Source organism: Hibiscus syriacus, unplaced genomic scaffold (genome assembly GCF_006381635.1).
Source record: "Hibiscus syriacus cultivar Baekdansim isolate YM2019G1 unplaced genomic scaffold, ASM638163v2 tig00111504_pilon, whole genome shotgun sequence".
Lineage (NCBI taxonomy): Eukaryota > Viridiplantae > Streptophyta > Magnoliopsida > Malvales > Malvaceae > Hibiscus > Hibiscus syriacus.
Genome location: NW_024063107.1, coordinates 787016 through 807743, shown reverse-complemented (window position 1 = coordinate 807743; position 20728 = coordinate 787016). Strand labels below are relative to the sequence as shown.

Genomic DNA, 20728 nt, shown 5'->3' with positions numbered 1-20728 from the left:
TTAAAATCAAACAAACAAGCAAACAGTAGCAGAGACGGGAGTAAAACAACGGAATCAAAGCCAAATCATCAAATAAAACAAGGCAAATCAATGAAAAAACACAAAGAAATGAAAAGAAGAGCAAACAAAAGAGAAATCGAAATGCGACAGACCTCGGGGGCAAAGCAGAGGGCGCCGTGTATCAGTAAAAGGAAGAGCAACGCCGCCGAGAAAATCGTCGCGATTGATTGTTTTTCTATAATTATCGATCCAAATCTAACAAATCATGGCAAAAAAATCTCGCTTTAAAGAGGGGGACGAGATTTTGAAAAAGACAAAAAGTGAGCCATTTTTTTTGGTAGGGATATATTGTATTCGGTTTTTTACTCAAATTTGAATCGAATCGAAATAAACGAGTTTTCAAAATTTAAATCGAAATCGAATAGTTAAAAAATTAAAAAAAATTAAAATCGATTTTTTCGATTCGGTTCGTTTTTTTAACGGTTCAGATTTTTCGGTTCGATTTATCGATTTTTCAATAAAAAAATCATTTGAAATTGTAATTTTTTTAAAAAAAATTATCTATTCGGTTCAAAATGAAACAAATGATTTCCATATGGAAAACTCGAACCGAATCAAAAGAATTGAGACTTTAAATCGAATTGAACATCGAACCGTATAATACCAAACCGAATCGAACCATTTTACTCAATTTTTCGATTTTTTCGATTTCGTTGCTCGGCTTTATTTTTTTTTTGTGAGTGTTATAAGGAGAAGTCAAATTTTACTACCTTTATTATTATTATTTTTTTGGATTTTTTAAGTTTTATAACTTTTAAGGCTTATATATTGGGTAAAATACACATATGGTCCCCAAACTATAGGATACTAATTTATTAAATCTATATACTATTAAAAATTACAAAATGATAATCGATTATAGAATGTTACTTTGTTAAGTCCCTCAACTATTAAAAGTTACAAAATGATCACATGATTATTTATTATATTCTAAACTTGTCATTTTTCATTAAAAATTGATAGTTGTCTAAGTTGGACGTTAACATGATAATTGAGATATGATAATCGTTTGATATTATAGGATTAGATTTTATCATATCACAGTCAACCTTTAGCTCATAATACCGTCAATTTTTTTAATAGAAAATGACGAGTTTAGAACATGATGAATAGTGGGGTGAACATTTTGTAATTTTTAATAGTCGAGGGATTCAACAAAACAACATTCTATAGTTAAATGATCATTTTGTAACTTTCAATAGTCGATAAACTTAATAGAGCAATACTTATAGAAGATATAGAAGCATCATTTGTATACTTTACCTTTATATATATATATATATCGATATTTTAATGTTGTCACGTTTATCATATTATAACATCCTATATTGATCTTATTTTATTTTATTTTTTAAATATATATAATTTTAAATTATTTATTGTAGTTTGAAATATAATCATACTATTTAAAATATTTTAACACAATATTTTATTTAATTCAATTAAATAGATTGGACTCAAATTTATTTAGTTTAATTCGATTCAGAAAAAATATATAAAATAAAGGGTTGGTAATTGGTATATTAAGGAAACACAGCAGAGGCAATTGCTTTTTCAAGGCAGGTTGCTGGAAGAAGACGGTGATGAGGGTATTGTGGACATTTTAATAGTTTACATTATTTCACATGATATGTCTGAGGAAATAAAAGAAAATCGATGATTGACGACGAAATAATGAATCGAAATAAATAATTTAGATAATATGAATTGGTCACGATCAGGGATGGATCGAGGGGTGAGTGGGAGCAGACAAACTTAATAGCGGAACTCTATCTCTATTTTCTTCTCCTTCACTGTTATCTCCTTCGATGCTTTAATCCCTCTCGCATAGAAACATCAACTCACGATCGAATCTTTATCAAATGTCGAGTCTTTATCAAATGCTACTCTTCACTTAAATCAGATGAAATGAACCTTCGACAACCGATAAAATCAACTTATTTCCATCAACAATATTAAATAATCGGTAGTTGCAATATCTTTCATGTCTATTTGCTTATTTATCCAATTAAGCAAGTTGTTACATTCTACGTCATCTCATCGACTCGAAGTATAAGTTGTTACATATGTATTAATAGTAAAAAGAAATTGTAGGGGGTGGCACAAACAAAATTTTAGAGTGAGATACATCAATAAAATAGACAAATTTTAGACGATACGTATTATTTCGGTCATGATCGAGTTACTTCCTTGTTTGATGTATCTGGTGAACCAGTCCAACATATCTTGATGAGCTTCGTTAGCGCAGGCCACAGCCGTTGGATCATCGACGTCGAACCGGACCGTCCATCCATGAACACATATAGAAAATTTCTTCACAAAACTATCGATCTAACTCCCTTTTAAGATCTCCTCAAACTATCGAGTCCAAACACCACATATATAGAGATACGAGCGTTCTCAATCTATAAATACGTAATATTTGTGTTCATTTTACATCACATCCGAAACACAATACTTTTAATCAAAGATCCTCCGAGAAGAGTAATACCATCGATTTTCATTTTAGATTTTGAATGTATAAAATTATAAAGAATTATGTTAAACTTAGGAGTAACATTCATTTCGAAGATTACACTAATTAAGACGATTTTGCTTCTAAAATAATAATTATTTCATGACACGATCAAACTTTATTTTATTTTTGTTATTTAATTTTCGGTAAGTAATAACATTTTATTTTATAATAATACTATTATTGGCAAAATTACCTCTGATATCATCCACGGTCACAGCTGAGAGATGTAACAGAAGGGCAACCTTCGACAGTTCAATCATAACTTTAGATGAGGTAATTAAAAGGTTTAGCATTAGAGATAAACATTTGATTGAGTCGAGTAAAATCGAATAAAAAAGGGTAAATTATGCATTAGTATTTAAAGTATCAATTCCGATTCATTTTAGTATTTAAATTTTTTAATTTTTTTTTAAAAAATATACATAATTGTTTTAGTTTTTGTTTTATTTCAATACCCGGGCGTTAAAAATTTAGCAAAATTGTTATAACTTAGCACTTTTTTAGGGGTAAATTACATCATTCATCACTCAACTATCTTTTTACTCCTATTTTGGTAATTGAAATTTATTTTTAAAATTTAATCACTTAACTTTCAAATTACTCCTAATTTAATCACTATAACTTTCAAATTTATTTTTATATTTTTTATATATTAATAAAATAATAAAAATATCATGTCTCAAAATGTTTTTAATAAAATAAATTAGAGTGATTAAAACATGAGCAATTAATTTGAAAGTTTAGTAGTTAAATTGAAAATTTTTAAAATTCAATGACCAAAAGAAGAGTGAGAAGATAGCTGAGCGATGAACGATGCAATTTACCCATAAAAACGTAGTGAACGACAAGGTAATAAAATAAAACAAAAACTAAAATTAGGTATGTTTTGAAAGAAATTAAAAGTTCATGTACTAAAACAAATCAAAACTGATAGTTTATGTACTAAACACATCACTTACGCATAAAAAATACGTTCATTTATTACTTTTCAACATGCTTGTATCAACATAGTTAAATATATGCTATGAAACCACTCAAGTATGGAGCTAAAAAATGAAAACTCACCGCCCCAACAGAACCCAGCAGCTCCGATGGATGAAACCCCTCTACTTTTCAAAGCATCAATTATTAGCTTTGCATCCCCGAAACCCTTAGCCTAAACAATCAATTAAATTAATACCTGAGCCGGATCCAAAAATATTTTTCAATGTGAATATTGTTTGTAAAATAAGTAATTAATAAAATAAAACTCAAATTTTAGGGTAGAAATGAAAAATTTCAGGGTGAACACCATCAGTAAAATAAGTAACTAATCGAAGAAAATTCGAATTTCAAGGTGAGCACATGTCCACCATGACCAGATTGTGGCTCCGTCACTGCATGAGAGCTTAAAACTTCAAATAATAGATAGAAGGTAAAAAAAAATATCTAAAATATACGAGAATTGAAAATTTTCAGAATGAGCGATCCCTCGGAAGGGTATCATTTCAGCATTTGATCCACTGTTACGACAGAGGGGGTTCAGCGAACAGCATTACGATCAGCAAAGAATACGACGATCGGATAATATTTAAATTTAATAAAAATAATTTTCTTAATTATACAATGCCCCATTTATTATTATTATTTTACTTGACATATTTAGTAAGCCAGTTAAACATATCATCATGAGCCTCCTGGGCACTCTTTACAGCTGCTTCATCCTCATCATTGTACCTCATTGTCCATCCATGTCCAACACCAGGGAAAATTTTCACCATACTATCCAACTGCCAAACACATGTTATATTAATAAACAAACGAATACGAACATAGGCTCATAATTCATTCGAATTCAGTTCATTTACGGAACCTTGTACCTCGGACTTTGTCGACAGCATTTGTTCAAAATGTTTCAATTTCTCAGCTGGAAATATACTGTCAAACTCAGCTCCCAATATAGCGGTTGGAACTTTAATCTCTGAAGCAATGTGCCACACGTACTATTAGTCCAAGACATGTATTAATAGAACTTGAAATTCGGAAACTTACGATTGATTTCATCTTCCGTTATCGGGCCGGGATGCGACGCCACTGCAGCATTGATCTCATCGGTACCGGCCAATTTTACGGCTACCATCCCTGATTCAAATGCAAGTACATAAATTTTCGGGTTCGGGTTCGGTTTATTGCCTTTTGGTCTACTTAAAAACATATGGTTACAGAATTAATCTACCTCCCCAGCAATAACCTGTAGCACCTACAGCAGATACGCCTTTGCTTTTAACGGCAGCAATCACTGCCCTTGCATCTTCAAATCCTTTCACCTACAAGAGGAAGGGATTCGGATCGAAACATCGAATTTAAGGTTTAATTATGATTCTAGTCCCTATATTATGTTCAACTTAGATTATTCGGTCCCCCTATCGAAATACCAGATTCGAACAACATATATTTTACCAGAAGAAGAAGAAATTAACTGACCGTGTTATGCTTGTTGAACCATGCTTGTATATCAAAGTGAGGATCATTGGGGTCATAAGGATCGCCATAGAAGAAATCAGGAACCACCACAAAGTACCCTGCTGCGGCAACCTTGTCTGCCAGTTTCCTGCAAGTGAAAATACAATATAAATTAGGGTAAACTACGGATTAAGTATCTAAACTATTAGTTTTGGTTCGTTTTAGTACCTAAATTTTCAATTTTTTCAAAATTTAACATTAAATTTTGAATGGGGTAATAAATGAAACAATTTTTAATGGTGAGTATTAAAATAAAACAAAAACTAAACTTTAGGTATAGTCTTGAAAAAATTGAAAGTTTAAATACTAAAACATATCAAAATTGATATTTTAAATACTAAACGCATAATTTACCCTAATATATTGAAGGTATTTATGTACTTAAATTCTTATTAAGTTTCTAATAAAAATTAAATACTCCAATAATATATCATTTCCGTCTCTTTTTTTTTATATGATGCTAGTAAATTTTTGGGGAAACGGAACATAAATAATAGTTAGGTAAATTATACTCGTCGCCATCGAACGATGAGGAAATTTTATTTTAATCATAGATTTTTTTAATTTTATAAATCAAATCACTTAATTATTTAAATTATATCAATCTAATCACCCTTTGTTAGCATTTGACAAAGAAATTAACCTAACCGTTAATAATATCGGTATAATTATACCGTTGGTCCTCATTGCTTATACAATCTATTAATTTAGTCTTAATTATAATTTAATTTCAATAAATTTATTAAAAGAATATATCACCATCTTATTAGGAGATTAAATTTATTAAATTAAATTAAAATTAAAACCAAATTGATAGAATATATAAGTAATGAAGACCGAATGTGTAATTATTCTAATTTTGTTAACTATCACGCCAGTTCCTCTGTCAAATGTTAACAACGAGTAATTTAATTGAAATCACTTAAATAATCTTGTAGTTTAGTTGACAATTAAAAAAAGGCTAAAAGGCATCAGAGGCCCCCGAACTTTTAAAAAAACCCAATGTGATTCCTGTCGTTTTTTTTCAAAGTGGCCCTCCAACTCGAAAAAAACTCATGTGGCCCATTGACCAACGTTTTCCATTATTAATCAACGACGTTGTTAAATCCTGCTGATATGGCACGTTTACCGTCTATTTCATGCTTAAAAAAAGAAAAAAAGTGTTAAATCGAAAACCAATTGCAGGTGACTGTCGCTGCCTCCTCATCTGGTGATCACTGTGAAATAAGGAACAAGGTCAGACCATTTTGGTCCCCTGAAGTCGAATTCGTCGCCTATTTTTCCAAAAATCGTTCGATCGTCACAAATCTACGAAAATATTCTTCAACCGCCACATGTTTCATCTCTCTTATCTCTGTCGTCCGTCGTTGGATGAAGCCGCCTCCACAGTATGTTGGTTGCACCATCGTGGGTAACATCTTCACCGTTTAGATTTACCAACTGTGGATATTAGGTGCAAATTTTTCCGAATCGAGACGTGAAAATTTGCACCGGTAGTGGATATTAGGTGCGAATTTTTTCATCAGTGCAAATTCTAGTGTCTCGATTCGTGACGTTCTCGACGACTGTTGGAAAATCCGAACGATGAAGATGTTATCAACAACGGTGCAATCAACATATTGTGGAGGCGACTTCATCCAATGACGGACGACGGAGATTGGAGAAAAGAAACTCGTGGTGGCCAAAAACTATTTTCGTAGATTTGCGACGATCCAGACGATTTTTCGGAAAAAAAAGGATGACATATTCGATTTCGGGGGACCAAAAAGATTTGACCTTACTCCTTCGTTCGCTATGACCACCGGAGGAGGCCGGTGGTGGTAATCACCGACGATTGGTGGTTTCCGTTTCAACACTTTTTTAAGCATAAAATGAACGGAAAACGTGCCATATCAGCATGATTTAATGGTATCGTTAGTTAATAACAGAAAACGTTGGTCAAAGGATCATATTGAATTTTTTTCGGAGTTAGAGGGCCACATTAATCCAAGAAAAACGATAAGGGCCACATTGATTTTTTTTAAAGTTAGAGGGCCTCTGATGCCTTTTATCCATTAAAAAATAAGTTTGGTGGTCTAATTTACAAGTTTAGGGGCTAAACTGGGACAAAAAGCTTGAATACCAAAATGAATAAATAGATAGAGGGTGTTACGTGTTGTGAGTACTATAAAATATACGCAAATAATGTGCAAGTATACACAATCGCTCAAGTAATATAATGATGAGTGAGTATCGTCTCCACAGGGATTGGGTGAAATCACAAAAGTCTAACCAAAGCAATGCAATATTCTATCTAAGTATAGTTAGTCTTGATATATACAAATGTCACGGCAATGGATATGTGTATGCTGGTGGATGCGGATTGATGGTGTGATGGTGTAGCAAATGGAAATGCAGTGGCAATGATGGATGTTTAATGTTGAGTATGGTGAAATGTTGAGGCAATGAGAAATGGTAAAAACAGTAAATAAAAAGATAAATAAAATAAGAAGAAAATAATCCTCACGTGACAAGCTTCCAATGAAATGAATGGTAAGGATTGGTCTAAGGTTGCTAAACTTATTTCTCAAGTATATCTAAGCTATCTTGTCTTTACTTACTCGACAGGGCTTTCCTAAGGTGTTCAAAAGAACCTAACAGAATAGGATGCCAAGGTATCTGCTCTCACTCAACGATGTTGGACAGCCTACCCTATTGATGAAGACACCATTTTTAGTCGTTGAAATCCTATCCTAGTCTCTTCCGAGATCTAAGGGATTAAGTTATAATATTCCTAGGCCGGTTCAAAAGCCCCTTGAAAATACCATAACCCATTGCTTATGAGGATCTTATCTTGTGTTTCTTCCGAATACTTACAAGTATTTTTAGTTTAGGATTCTTCCGAATACATAACCTTCATCTAAGAGATGGACATTTCCATGCCTCTTACAAGCCTAGATGGTGAAGCATTCATAAGCAAAGCAAATAAAGAACCAAAATAAACTTAAATATACCATTAAAAATAAAGTTTAAACAACTATTCAACCAACCACCACCAAATAAGTTAGTTCATGGTGGGGTTCGAAATATCCAAACACAAAGTCATGAAAATTCGTTCCAACAACCCACAAAATAATATAAAGAAATAGCAGCAAAAAGGGAAGTGAGAAGAAGCCTTCGACGCGCCACCGGAGGTCTCCTCTCGGCCACCACGAACCACCTAGCTCGCTAGCTCCTTTCGGCACTTAGCTTGCCACTCCTTGGAGCTTTATCAATGGAGAAATATTCCAAGGAAGAAGAAAGGAAAAAGAGAAAATAAAAATCTGATTTTTCTGCTCTATGCGTGTGCTCACCCTCTTCTCTTCTCTCTCCCATGAGGTGTCGTATATAATAAATAAAATATCTAGGGGTAATGATGAGTTTGTTGGGTGCAAATACCCTTATACCCCTAGAATCCATTTTGTGCATGAATCTTATCCTCCAAGTGGCAGTGGTACATTGGCAGCTCTGGCGGGCGGTTACAGCAGTCCTTCACGTGCAGAGACAGCTGTCCAGTGCCAGCTGTCCTTATGCAGAAATATCTTTTTGTCTTTTTCTGCGCCAGAAATGCCAAGACATTTCAATCTGCTTTAGCAACGTGTGATGCCGCGGCATTACTTCCCAAAGAATCCTTTTTCTTGCTATTCCCTGCACACCATAGACAAACCTTTCCTCAAACAGCACCATTGAGAAATAAAATAGTACAACCACCACAAATGCAACTATATGATCCTAAAATGACTAAAATGAGCTTTTAAACAAACAATAACTTAAGTGAAAAAGGCTTTAAAAGTAGCCTTTTTAGGAAGTTAACACACCCCCAAACTTAAGCTATTGCTTGTCCTCAAGCAATGGATAGCAGTTACATAAGCAGTACAACCACCACAACTGCAACTATATGATCCTAAATGACTAAAATGAGCTTTTAAACAAACAATAACTTAAGTGAAAAAGGCTTTAAAAGTAGCCTTTTTAGGAAGTTAACACACCCCCAAACTTAAGCTATTGCTTGTCCTCAAGCAATGGATAGCAGTTACATAAGCATAATGTCATGGCAAAGTTCGATAGTAAGACAGTAGGACAAAATTGAATTTCAACCCTCAGAACGATAGGCTTCAACATGCTAGACTTATCAAGAATTCAAGTACTTTTCCCTAGGTCAAAATCCTTTGTGGTAGTGTGTGTGATTGTATCCAATCTATACTTAGCGAATTTAGAAAATTTCTAATCAAGTCCCCTAGTTTTTTGTCAAGGCATTTACTTATCATTAAGCACATTTTTACTCCTTTTTTTATGCTGTTACGAAGGGAGTCAGCTCATCACACCTACTATCCCACACTCTAGATGAAAGGAGCATACCTTCCTCCCCGAGCTAGTTAAGTAGAGTCCCGTGACCTTCTTTCATCCACTCATATGCACGAGGCTTCCATTTATTAAAGAAAGTTCCAGGAAATGCCACGGCAAAGAGGAGTGTCCCTCTACAGCTATGCTTAAGCATTTATCACAGTTTCATTTCTAAGGGAGTTGTTTTTGATTTTTCTTTAAACACCATACTATTTCAACGCCAAGGCTAACTAAAGTTCCTTCATAAAAATTTCCTAAATTTTCTAAGTATAGAGAACATACAAATCGTGTGAATATTTTTCACCAAGCATCAAGCTCTAGAGTGAGTTCTATCATTCTCAACAGTCATTTACATTCATATTCTAGCCTAACAAAATTATCATCATCAGGTATCCTCAAAACATTTTATCTAACTGTCCTACCTTTTACTGATGCCATGGCATAATACTATGCTAATGCTATCATGCATATGCCCTACCAAGAACAATACCTCCCCCAAACTTAAGGGAAGCATTGTCCTCAATGCTTTAAAGAGAACTAAACTATCTATAACTATATGTTATGCAATGCAATCAACTAAATGAAATGGATGCAAAGAGGTACCTCAATGTTTACGTGATGGTGCTTTGGAGGTGCTAGCAGCTCCTCGTCGGGTGCGCTTTCGGATAGGTGTTGGGCTGGACTCGGAAGAATTGAAGTAGTAGTGCGCAATGCGTCCAGCCGTGGTCTTTGTGCGGCCACTACGTTGTGCAGGAGAAGGATTGGGTGCTGGGACGGGCTGGGTGTTTCTTCGACAGGGACAGTGGGCGGATATTCAGGAGTCTTGGACGGTGTGTATCGGGTCATCAGCAGAGGATCAGGTGCATCGTGCTCAGGCTCTGGAGATGCCTCGGCATTAAATGCCGGCAGAATTTCGTTTGGGAATCCAGGAAAATTCCGTTGTCCGTGGGGAATGATTTCTTGAAAGAATGATTCCACCACAACATCTCTATGCTTCACATATCCAAAGAAGTTACGGATGTCACCGTGTAAAGCATGCAGTTGAGCTTGAGTCTGCATCATAGCTTCCTCGAGAGCAAGTAATCTTGCCACGGCATTCGATTCTGTAGCACCTGCAGATTGCTCATGAACAGGGTCGTTAGACTTGGGATTTTCAATTCCCAACAACAGTGGAAGTCTAGCCCTAGTGATGCTCGATAATCCAGGTAAAATTTCATCAAAAGCATTTTCCTCAACCTTTTTCTTACGATAAGTAATTAAATTAGGAAACACCAAAGCACTTGCCTTTTTACCCAAACAGTCGTGAACTTGCTGAACAATGATACGACCACATCGATCGAACGGGATACCATTATAGAATGTAAAAGCAATAAGCGTGAAAGTGATACCGTAGTGTTGTGGGAGGTGGGCATGAGTTTGTGCTTGAGAAAGTGATTCCATAGCTTTGCGCGCGGCTGAAGACGTTCTTGGTTGACCGAGTATCGGCTCATCTGGCGACCATTCCACTCAGTGTTTTCGAAACAAAGGTCCTCCAAGACCCCATCGTATGTGTTGCTATCGGCTTCCTCTTCGAACGTGGCATGGTTATCCACAACATCCTGCAATTGAAAATAACGATTAATAGCAGTGGATGTAAAACGGATTTGCTTACCTCGAACGAAGATGGAGTGTTGACTGGTCTTGGGAATATTCGCATAGAACTCCTTAACTAATGAGGCATTCATCGAACCAGGATGACGGGCAAACTTCTGCCATTTGAGCGGCGTCACGATGTCCATAACATCAGGTCCAAAACCACCATCGATTTCCTCGGTAAAAATAAATCCTAACTCAAAAAAGAGTTTTCGGTTCTTGAAGTTTTGGAACCGAGCCTTAGCCTCATCGTTCTCAAACTGTTGCCAAGCGGTCGTGTCAGTTGGAGCCGGTCTTGAGCGCACCATTTTCAGTGTTTTTGAAGTAAGAAAAATGAAAAAGGAAGAAGCTTTTGAAAGCTTTAAAAACTTGGATGTATTTCTACTATGAGAAATATCAAAGAAAGAAGATGAATGAAAGAAAGAGAAAAGGTAAAGTTAAAATGAAGAGAAAATTAATAATGAAAGATAAAAGAAAAAGTTAAAAATTTGGGAGGGAAATGGGTGATAGGACGGTTAAGAGAGAAATTAGTAGTGGGGGTTGTGCGTGTATGGGAAGGAAAAACTGCCAAAAAGCAATGATGAGGTAAAAACTGTGGAAAGAGAAGAATGGTCAGAAATTAAATTAAAAGAAACAATCAAAAGAATATCTCTCCAATTAATGCTTTGTCCTTTCCTCCCTTTGGTAACCCTCCTTGTACGGTTTGCAGCATGTGGTCCCTACACAATCAGATCAAAATTAATTACAAATAAAATAAAATAAAACGAAAAAAACTTGAATGTTAAATTTTATTTATGCACAGACACAAATTCAATGCCGAGGCATCGAATTTTGGTTCTCTTCTGGGCACGCTTCAGTATCGTGCAGCCGTAACACGTCCTTGTTGTGCGGTGGTGGAATTCTATTGTAGGCTTTCAGACGCTGGCCATTGACCTTGAAGATCTTCCCATTGTCTATTCTCTTGATGTCAACAGCTCCATGGGGATAGACATAATGCACCTCAAATGGCCCTGACCATCGAGATTTTAGCTTCCCAGGAAAGAGTTAAGTCTGGAGTTGTAAAGCAAGACTGTTGCCCCCATGAAAATGTCGTGGCATCAGTTTTTGGTCATGCCACTTCTTGGTTTTCTCCTTGTATTCTGAGCATTCTCATATGCTTGTGCTCTAAACTCTTCCATTTCATTAAGTTCTAATAATCTCTGCTCCCCAGCTAGTTGAGCATCGAAATTCAATCGCTTGACAGCCCAATAAGCTTAATGTTCAAGCTCAACCGGGAGATGACAAGCTTTACCATACACTAACTTGAAGGGTGACATCCCCAAAGGAGTTTTGAATGTTGTTCTGTACGCCCAAGTGCTTCATCCAACTTTGGCGACCAATCTCGCTTTGGGTTCACCACTTTCTCTAAAATTGCTTGATCTCTCGATTAGATATCTCAGCTGGCCATTTGTCTGCGGATGATATCCGTGGCAATCTTGTGTCGAACTCATATCTCAGCAATGCCTTGGCAATCAACTTATTATTAAAATGGGTTTCCTTCATCACTGATGATAGCACGAGGTCCAAACCGAGTGAAATATACTTGTGCAAAAAACTTGAGTACGGTCTTGGAGTCATTCCTTGAAGTTGTTATTGCTTCCACCCACTTTGACACATAATCCACAGCAAGCAATATATATAATTTTCCTTCAGAAGATGGGAATAGTCCCATGAAGTCGATGCCCCACACATCAAACAGCTCTATCTCCAAAATATTTTGCAGCGGCATCTCATGTCGTCTGGAGATGTTTCCAGTCCGTTGGCATCGATCACATCCTTTGTAAAATGCTTGGGCATCTCTAAACAAAGTTGGCCAGTAAAAGCTGATTGCAGGACCTTAGCAGCAGTCCTTGTTCCACCAAAATGGCCTCCACTTGGGGCCGAATGACAATGGTACAAAATATTACTTTGCTCCTCTTCAGGTACCATCGTCTAATGAGCTGATCGGCACAATGTTTGAACAGATATGCTCATCCCAAAATAGTGCCTTGCATCGTGCTTGAACTTCTTTTTAGCCTGACTATTCAATCAAAAGGCACAATTCCCACTAACAGAAAATTAACAAGGTCAGCGTACCACGGGATTGCCGCGGCATATAAAATTTTCTCATCAGGAAATTCCTCTTGGATATCTACAGTGTCATGGCATTCAATTGTTCTCTAGCCTAGATAAGTGATCAACTTGATTTTCAGTTCCTTTTCTCTATCTACCACCTCTAAGTCAAATTCTTGCAAAAGTAAGATCCACCTAATAAGTCTAGGCTTGGCATCCTTTTTGTTCACTAAGTATTTTATAGCCGAATGATCAGTGTGAACAATAACTTTAGTGCCTATTAGGTGAGGTCTAAATTTATCAAAAGCAAATACTACGCAAGTTCTTTCTCATTGGTGTGTTTCAATTGTGCTTCATTTAAAGTGCGGCTAGAGTAATAAATAACATGAAAAATTTTACCTCGGCGTTGCCCCAAAACAACTCCTACGTCATAGTCGCTTGCATCACACATCAGCTCAAATGGTGATGTCCAGTCGGGATGGACTACAATGGGTGTCGAGATCAGTTGTCGTTTCAGCTCAGTAAATGCGCCGAGGCATAATTCGTCAAACACAAAGGGTTGGTTTTGTTAAAGCAATGTGCACAAGGGCTTAGAAATCTTGGAGAAGTCTTTGATAAATCTTCTATAAAATCCAGCATGTCCAAGAAAACTTCTTATTCCCTTGACCGAAGTTGGTGGTGGCAATTTTTCAATCACTTCAATTTTCGCATTGTCTACCTCAATACCCTTGTGTGAAATTTTGTGGCCTAATACAATACCTTCAGTCACCATGAAGTGACATTTTTCCCAGTTTAAGACCAACTCAGCCTCCTCGCATCTCTTGAGAACTTTTTCTAAATTGCCGAGGTATCGTTCAAAGTCGTCCCCCAAACAGAAAAGTCATCCATGAAGATCTCCAGAAAATCCTCAACCATATCTGAAAATAGCTTGCATACAGCGCTGAAACGTTGCCGGGGCATTACAGAGTCCAAAAGGCATCCTCCTAAAGGCAAAAGTGCCATAGGGACAAGTAAATGTAGTCTTCTCCTGGTCCTCTGGTGCGATGGCAATTTGATTGTACCTCGAGTACCCATCCAAAAAGCAATAGAATGCTTTGCCGGCCAATCGATCCAACATTTGTCGATGAAAGGTAGAGGAAAGTGGTCATTCTTCGTAGCTTTGTTGAGTTTCTAGTCCTGCATATCCTCCAGCCGGTAACAGTGCGAGTAGTAGCTCATTACCTCATTCGTAACCACCGTCATGCCTCCTTTCTTTGGAACATTGGACAGGGCTCACCCATGAGCTATTGGAGATAGGGTAGATCACTCCAGCATCAAACCATTTCTGAATTTCTTTCATCACCACTTGCTTCAAACAAGGTTGTCTTCTTTGTGGTTCAATTGAATTACCGTGGCAATCTTCTAGCAAATCTTGTGCATGCAGATCGTGGGACTAATGCCTTTCAAATCGGCCATAGTCCAACTAATTGCTTTCTTATGCTGCATCAAACACAACAAACTTTGCTCTTGGTTAGCAGTAAGGTTAGCGGAAATAATCACCGGTAAAGTTTCATCGCTACCTAAGTAAACATATTTAAGATGCCCTGGCAAAGTCTTAAGCTTTAGATTGGGTGCATGCACTAATGAAGGCTTAGGAGAAATGAATTCATCAAAATTCAGAGGTTCAAAATTCATACATGATCTAACTTGTACTAAGCTAGATTGCTCCCCAAAATTGGAAAGTCGTCGGACTCCACTACTTTCATCATCCACCCAATATTCATTTTCTGCTAGCTGAATGAAGTTGTTCTGGCAAAGATGTTCAGTCTCTTCTTCAATCAATGAGTTCAATTCAGAAATGCCTTGGCATTCTTCAGTGTCATCAACATATTTGAGCGTTCTAAAAACATTGACAGTTACACACTGATCAGCCACTCTCATGGTGAGTTCACCTTTTTCACAGTCTATCAAGATACGTCCAGTGGCTAGGAAAGGTCTTCCCAGAATGATTGGTGCCTTGGCATCAACTTCACAGTCCAAAATTAAGAAGTCGACTGGAAACACAAACTTGTCCACCCTTACTATGACATCCTCGACTTTCCCTTCAGGTTTAACATGGGATTTGTCGGCAAGTTGTAAAATAACTGAGGTGGGTCTTGCATCTCCTATGCCAAGCTTCAAGAATATCGATTTCGGCATTGAGTTGACACTTGAACCAAGATCACATAAAGCCTTTCCAACGAAATTAGCTCCAATTGAACAAGGAATAATGAAGCTACCCGGATCATTTCTCTTTGGCGGTAACTTACTCAATGAAGAACAAAATTTTGTTGCCGTGGCAACAATCTCTACTTTCCTCTTCTTGGTACAGATGTCCTTCAGAAATTTGGCATACATCGGCATCTGTTCAACAGCTTCCAAGAGGGTATTGATATGGAGCTGATCAAGAATGTCTACGAACTTCTTGAACTGAACTTCATCATTGTGCTTCTTCAATCTTTGCGGGAAGGGTGGGGGAGGTCTAGCTTCCTTAGCTGTAGGAATAGAATTTTCTTTTGCCTTGGCATCAGATTCTGGTACCTTGGCAGAATCCTCCTCCTTGTCCTTCTCAGAAACTCTATCATCTTGTAATTCAGCTTCAGTAGTGGGATTAGAATCATCATGCTGTGGCCCACTATCCTTGACTTGTCGATTGATTTGCGTTCCACTCCTAAGAGTTAACACATTGCAGTGCTCTTTTCCAGGCCCTTTAGTGACTTCAGTATCACTTGGCAAACGTCCTTGCTGACGCTCTTGCAATGCCGTAGCAATCTGACCAACTTGACCTTCCAAAGCTCTCAGAGACGAGCTATGGCTTTGAAGTAAGGCGCCTTGACTATAAAGTAAAGCTCCTTGATTCTTAATTGAAGTAGAATGGTCTTGCAGCATTGTCTTCGTAGTAGATATGAATTCTTGAATTGTAGCTTCTAAGGAACTTATGCTTGCTGAAGATGAAGCTCCTTTGTTAGTATTATGCCATGGCATAGCATTTTGGTAACTTTGAGGCTCATTGTGATTCTGCTGCCTAGTAGGTGGATTAGCATTGTGGGCTCCTTGATTTTCCCATGAAAAATTAGGATGCTGACGCCATCCAGCATTATAAGTGTTTGAGTAAGGATTGTTGCTGCCTCGATTGTAATTGCCTACAAAGTTGATGGACTCATGGTTGGTTGGACATTCGCTCTCGTGATGATTGCCTTGGCATAACAGACATGCCAGACTAGTTGTTTTCACTTCCTTCACATCAGTGGAACATTGTAAGTTTTTCAACATATTAGTAATAGCGGAGAGTTGAGCGGACACCGAATCTTTGGCTTCTAACTCAAATGCTCCAGGTGTTCTCCTCCCACTCCCAAGTCTTGAGGAAGGAAATTGATAATCATTGTTAGCAATTCTGTCCAAGATAGCAAACGCCTCCGTAGGTGATTTATCCAGCAATGTCCCATTTGCCGAGGCATCCAGTAACATCCTCGTGGGTGCATTGACTCCATTATAGAACATGACTACTTGAGTCCAATCATAAAAACCATGATTTGAACACTTTCGAAGCAAACTCTTATAACGATCCCAATACTCATACATGGATTCGTCGTCGCCCTGGCGAAAAGATGATATTTCATTCCTTAGCTGCGTATTCATATTCGGTGGGTTGTACCTCAATAAGAAGCTCTTGCAAAGATCGGCCCATGATTCCATCGAACCGGCTGGTACACCACTCACCAAGCCCTTGCTCGGTCACGCAATGAATACGGAAAAAGCTTTAATTTCAGAATCCTCATGCACTCCTTCTTGGCGGAAAGAATCACAAACTTCCAGAAAATTGCGAATGTGCTGCCTGGCTCTTCAGTTGGCATACCCCCAAACTGCCCAATGAATTCAACATGTTGAACATGACTGGTTTCAGCTCAAAATGTGCAGCTTGAATTTCGGGTGCCACAATCCCAGGATTCAAATCATCCATCATCGGATTTAAATGATCTCGAATAACACGAGGCCTAATAGCAGGTTCAGCATTGTTTAATGCCTCGGCATTCTGATTTCCGTCATCTTGACCAATGCCTTGGTTTCCAATCTGATCATATTTCTTTGAGCACGTCTTTTCTTCTAAAGAGTCTTCAATCTCAGGTTCTATTGGTTCCAAAGGCTCTTCAGAATTTCTTCTAGGCATACACTAAATAAACCTGAAAATAAAACAAAAATATCAAGTAAACTATACAAAAATAAAAATACAAAACAAAATAAAATGCTATGGCAAAACTAAATAACTTCAGGCTGCCAATCCCCGGCAACGACGCCAAAAACTTATTGTGTGTTGTGAGTACTATAAAATATACGCAAATAATGTGCAAGTATACACAATCGCTCAAGTAATATAATGATGAGTGAGTATCGTCTCCACAGGGATTGGTGAAATCACAAAAGTCTAACCAAAGCAATGCAATATTATATCTAAGTATAGTTAGTCTTGATATATACAAATGTCACGGCAATGGATATGTGTATGCTGGTGGATGCGGATTGATGGTGTGATGGTGTAGCAAATGGAAATGCAGTGGCAATGATGGATGTTTAATGTTGAGTATGGTGAAATGTTGAGGCAATGAGAAATGGTAAAAACAGTAAATAAAAATAAATAAAATAAGAAAAATAATCCTCACGTGACAAGCTTCCAATGAAATGAATGGTAAGGATTGGTCTAAGGTTGCTAAACTTATTTCTCGAGTATATCTAAGCTATCTTGTCTTTACTTACTCGACAGGGCTTTCCTAAGGTGTTCAAAAGAACCTAACAGAATAGGATGCCAAGGCATATACTCTCACTCAACGATGTTGGACAGCCTACCCTATTGATGAAGACACCCTTTTAGTCGTTGAAATCCTATCCTAGTCTTCCGAGATCTAAGGGATTAAGTTATAATATTCCTAGGCCGGTTTAAAGCCCCTTGAAAATACCATAACCCATTGCTTATGAGGATCTTATCTTGCGTTTCTTCCGAATACTTACAAGTATTTTTAGTTTAGGATTCTTTCGAATACCTAACCTTCATCTAAGAGATGGACATTTCCATGCCTCTTACAAGCCTAGATGTTGAAGCATTCATAAGCAAAGCAAAATAAAGAACCAAAATAAACTTAAATATACCATTAAAAATAAAGTTTAAACAACCATTCAACCAACCACCACCAAATAAGTTAGTTCATGGTGGGGTTCGAAATATCCAAACACAAAGTCATGAAAATTCGTTCCAACAACCCACAAAATAATATAAAGAAATAGCAGCAAAAAGGGAAGTGAGAAGAAGCCTTCGACGCGCCACCGGAGGTCTCCTCTCGGCCACCACGAACCACCTAGCTCGCTAGCTCCTTTCGGCGCCTAGCTTGCCACTCCTTGGAGCTTTATCAATGGAGGAATATTCCAAGGAAGAAGAAAGGAAAAAGAGAAAATAAAAATCTGATTTTTCTGTTCTATGCGTGTGCTCACCCTCTTCTCTTCTCTCTCCCATGAGGTGTCATATATAATAAATAAAATATCTAGGGGTAATGATGAGTTTGTTGGGTGCAAAATACCCCTCATACCCCTAGAATCACATTTTGTGCATGAATCTTATCCTCCAAGTGGCAGTGGTACATTGGCAGCTCTGGCAGGCGGTTACAGCAGTCCTTCACGTGCAGAGACAGCTGTCCAGTGCCAGCTGTCCAGTGCCAGCTGTCCTTATGCAGAAATATCTTTTTGTCTTTTTCTGCGCCAGAAATGCCAAGGCATTTCAATCTGCTTTAGCAACGTGTGATGCCGCGGCATTACTTCCCAAAGAATCCTTTTTCTTGCTATTCCCTGCACACCATAGACAAACTGCACCTTTCCCTCAAACAGCACCATTGAGAAATAAAATAGTACAACCACCACAAATGCAACTATATGCAACTACATGATCCTAAAATGACTAAAATGAGCTTTTAAACAAACAATAACTTAAGTGAAAAAGGCTTTAAAAGTAGCCTTTTTAGGAAGTTAACAGAGGGGTCAACAACTTGTGAATTAAACCTAACAAGAAACAGTACAGCTAATAATCGATCAAGCTATCAACACATACCTCAAATTTGGGGATTCAAATCCTGCAAGAGATATAAATACAACAATAAAACAAATCAAAATCAAAACCCTAGCTATGATTCTCCAAAATGCAAGCGAAGAAGAAGAAGAATGTTCACTGGAAACCAAACTATTAACTGGAAATAAAACTACATATAAATCAACGATAAACAGAGTAAATCGACCATATGATTACCGAAAGCATCGTTGATGAAGAGGATGGCGAGTTTCGAATCGGAAGGGCCGTTGATATAAGCAGTGAGGCCACCGATTTCCTGAACCGATCCTCCTCCGCTCGCGACCGCCGTGCTTTTACTCGGTGGGTTCTCAAAGCACTGAGAGCTTAACATATTTTCTTAGTTTTTTTTTGTTTTTGAAGATTTGAAAGATGTTGAAGAGGAATGAATGGGTTGACATTTTATTTGAAGAAGGTGACAAAGGAAGGGACGTCATGGCTTTCCTCATAGGAACTGTACGTGTGTCACACTCGCACGCTTGTGACGACTATATTTAAATTTACCGGTGATGGAAAACACCTCTAACGGCGGTGAGAGTATTTGTTAGAGGTGTTGATTATAGGTGTTGTCAGATATTTAAATCACGATCCACACAATCGTGATAGCGCCCGCAATATAGCAATACTGATGCTTTCCGCGATTGTTATTGTATGATCATGGTACCTGAAATCACTATAATAAAATTCGTTATATCTATAATTGTGATAAGCATGACGTGACTGAAAACACGACCACAACTGTAATTTGAATCCATGCGAATTATCTCTGGATACATAGCTGCTCTTTCATATCTAAAATTTTGCACTACTAGACTTCTAACATAGAAACAATTCCATATGCATAATTGAATTCCTTACATCTTCATATATTTTAGCGTAAATTACACATTTAATATTTAAACTATCAGTTTTAGTATGTTTTAATACTTAAAATTTTATTTTTTTTCAAAATCATAATTAAAGTTTAGTTTTTATTTCATTTTAGTACTCCACCATTAAAAACTTTAGTTTTTGTTTCACTTTAGTACCCGTTCAAAATTAAACGTTAAGTTTTGGGAAAAAAATTGATAGTTCATGTACTAAAACAAATCAAAATTGATAGTTTAGGTACTAAACGCGTTAAGTTTTTAACGACGAGTACTAAAATGAAAAAAAAAACTAAAATGTATGTATGGTTTGAAGAAATTGAAAGTTTGTATTAAAATAAACCAAAACTTTTTCATATATATCAGTTTAATAGTATTTATTATTGCTTTATGGCGTAATATAGTTATTCGATTGTTGCTTCGAATCATGGGCTCGCTTGGCTTGATATATGAGAAAAATGCTAAATTGGTGAAAATTTTAAGAGTTAATTGCATCACACATCTTTTATATAAATCTTATTCTAAATTAGTCCCTAAATTATTAAACATTCTAATGTCATCCTTAAACTATGA

General features: G+C 36.9%; 1 protein-coding gene across 1 annotated transcript; it reads right to left on the bottom strand.

Annotated features, from left to right (window-relative positions):
* Nucleotides 1-4198: 4198 nt before the first annotated feature.
* On the bottom strand, nucleotides 4199-19653 carry LOC120164027 (endo-1,3;1,4-beta-D-glucanase-like). Its single transcript, XM_039173796.1, has 7 exons — nucleotides 19470-19653; nucleotides 19275-19296; nucleotides 5042-5168; nucleotides 4794-4884; nucleotides 4610-4699; nucleotides 4435-4538; nucleotides 4199-4344 (listed from the first exon to the last, which is right to left on the bottom strand). Exons 1-7 carry the CDS (start codon nucleotides 19621-19623, stop codon nucleotides 4207-4209), a joined length of 726 nt encoding a protein of 241 aa, XP_039029727.1. The 5' UTR covers nucleotides 19624-19653; the 3' UTR covers nucleotides 4199-4206.
* Between the last annotated feature and the right edge of the window lie 1075 nt (nucleotides 19654-20728).

Excerpts from the sequence above, each read along its gene's own strand:
- LOC120164027 (XM_039173796.1), bottom strand. The coding sequence starts at position 19,623 with ATGTTAAGCTCTCAGTGCTTTGAGAACCCACCGAGTAAAAGCACGGCG. Across the intron at positions 19,297-19,469 it reads CTTCATCAACGATGCTTTCG|GATTTGAATCCCCAAATTTG; the intron begins GTAATCATATGG and ends TATCTCTTGCAG. Across the intron at positions 4,539-4,609 it reads AACGGAAGATGAAATCAATC|AGATTAAAGTTCCAACCGCT; the intron begins GTAAGTTTCCGA and ends ACATTGCTTCAG.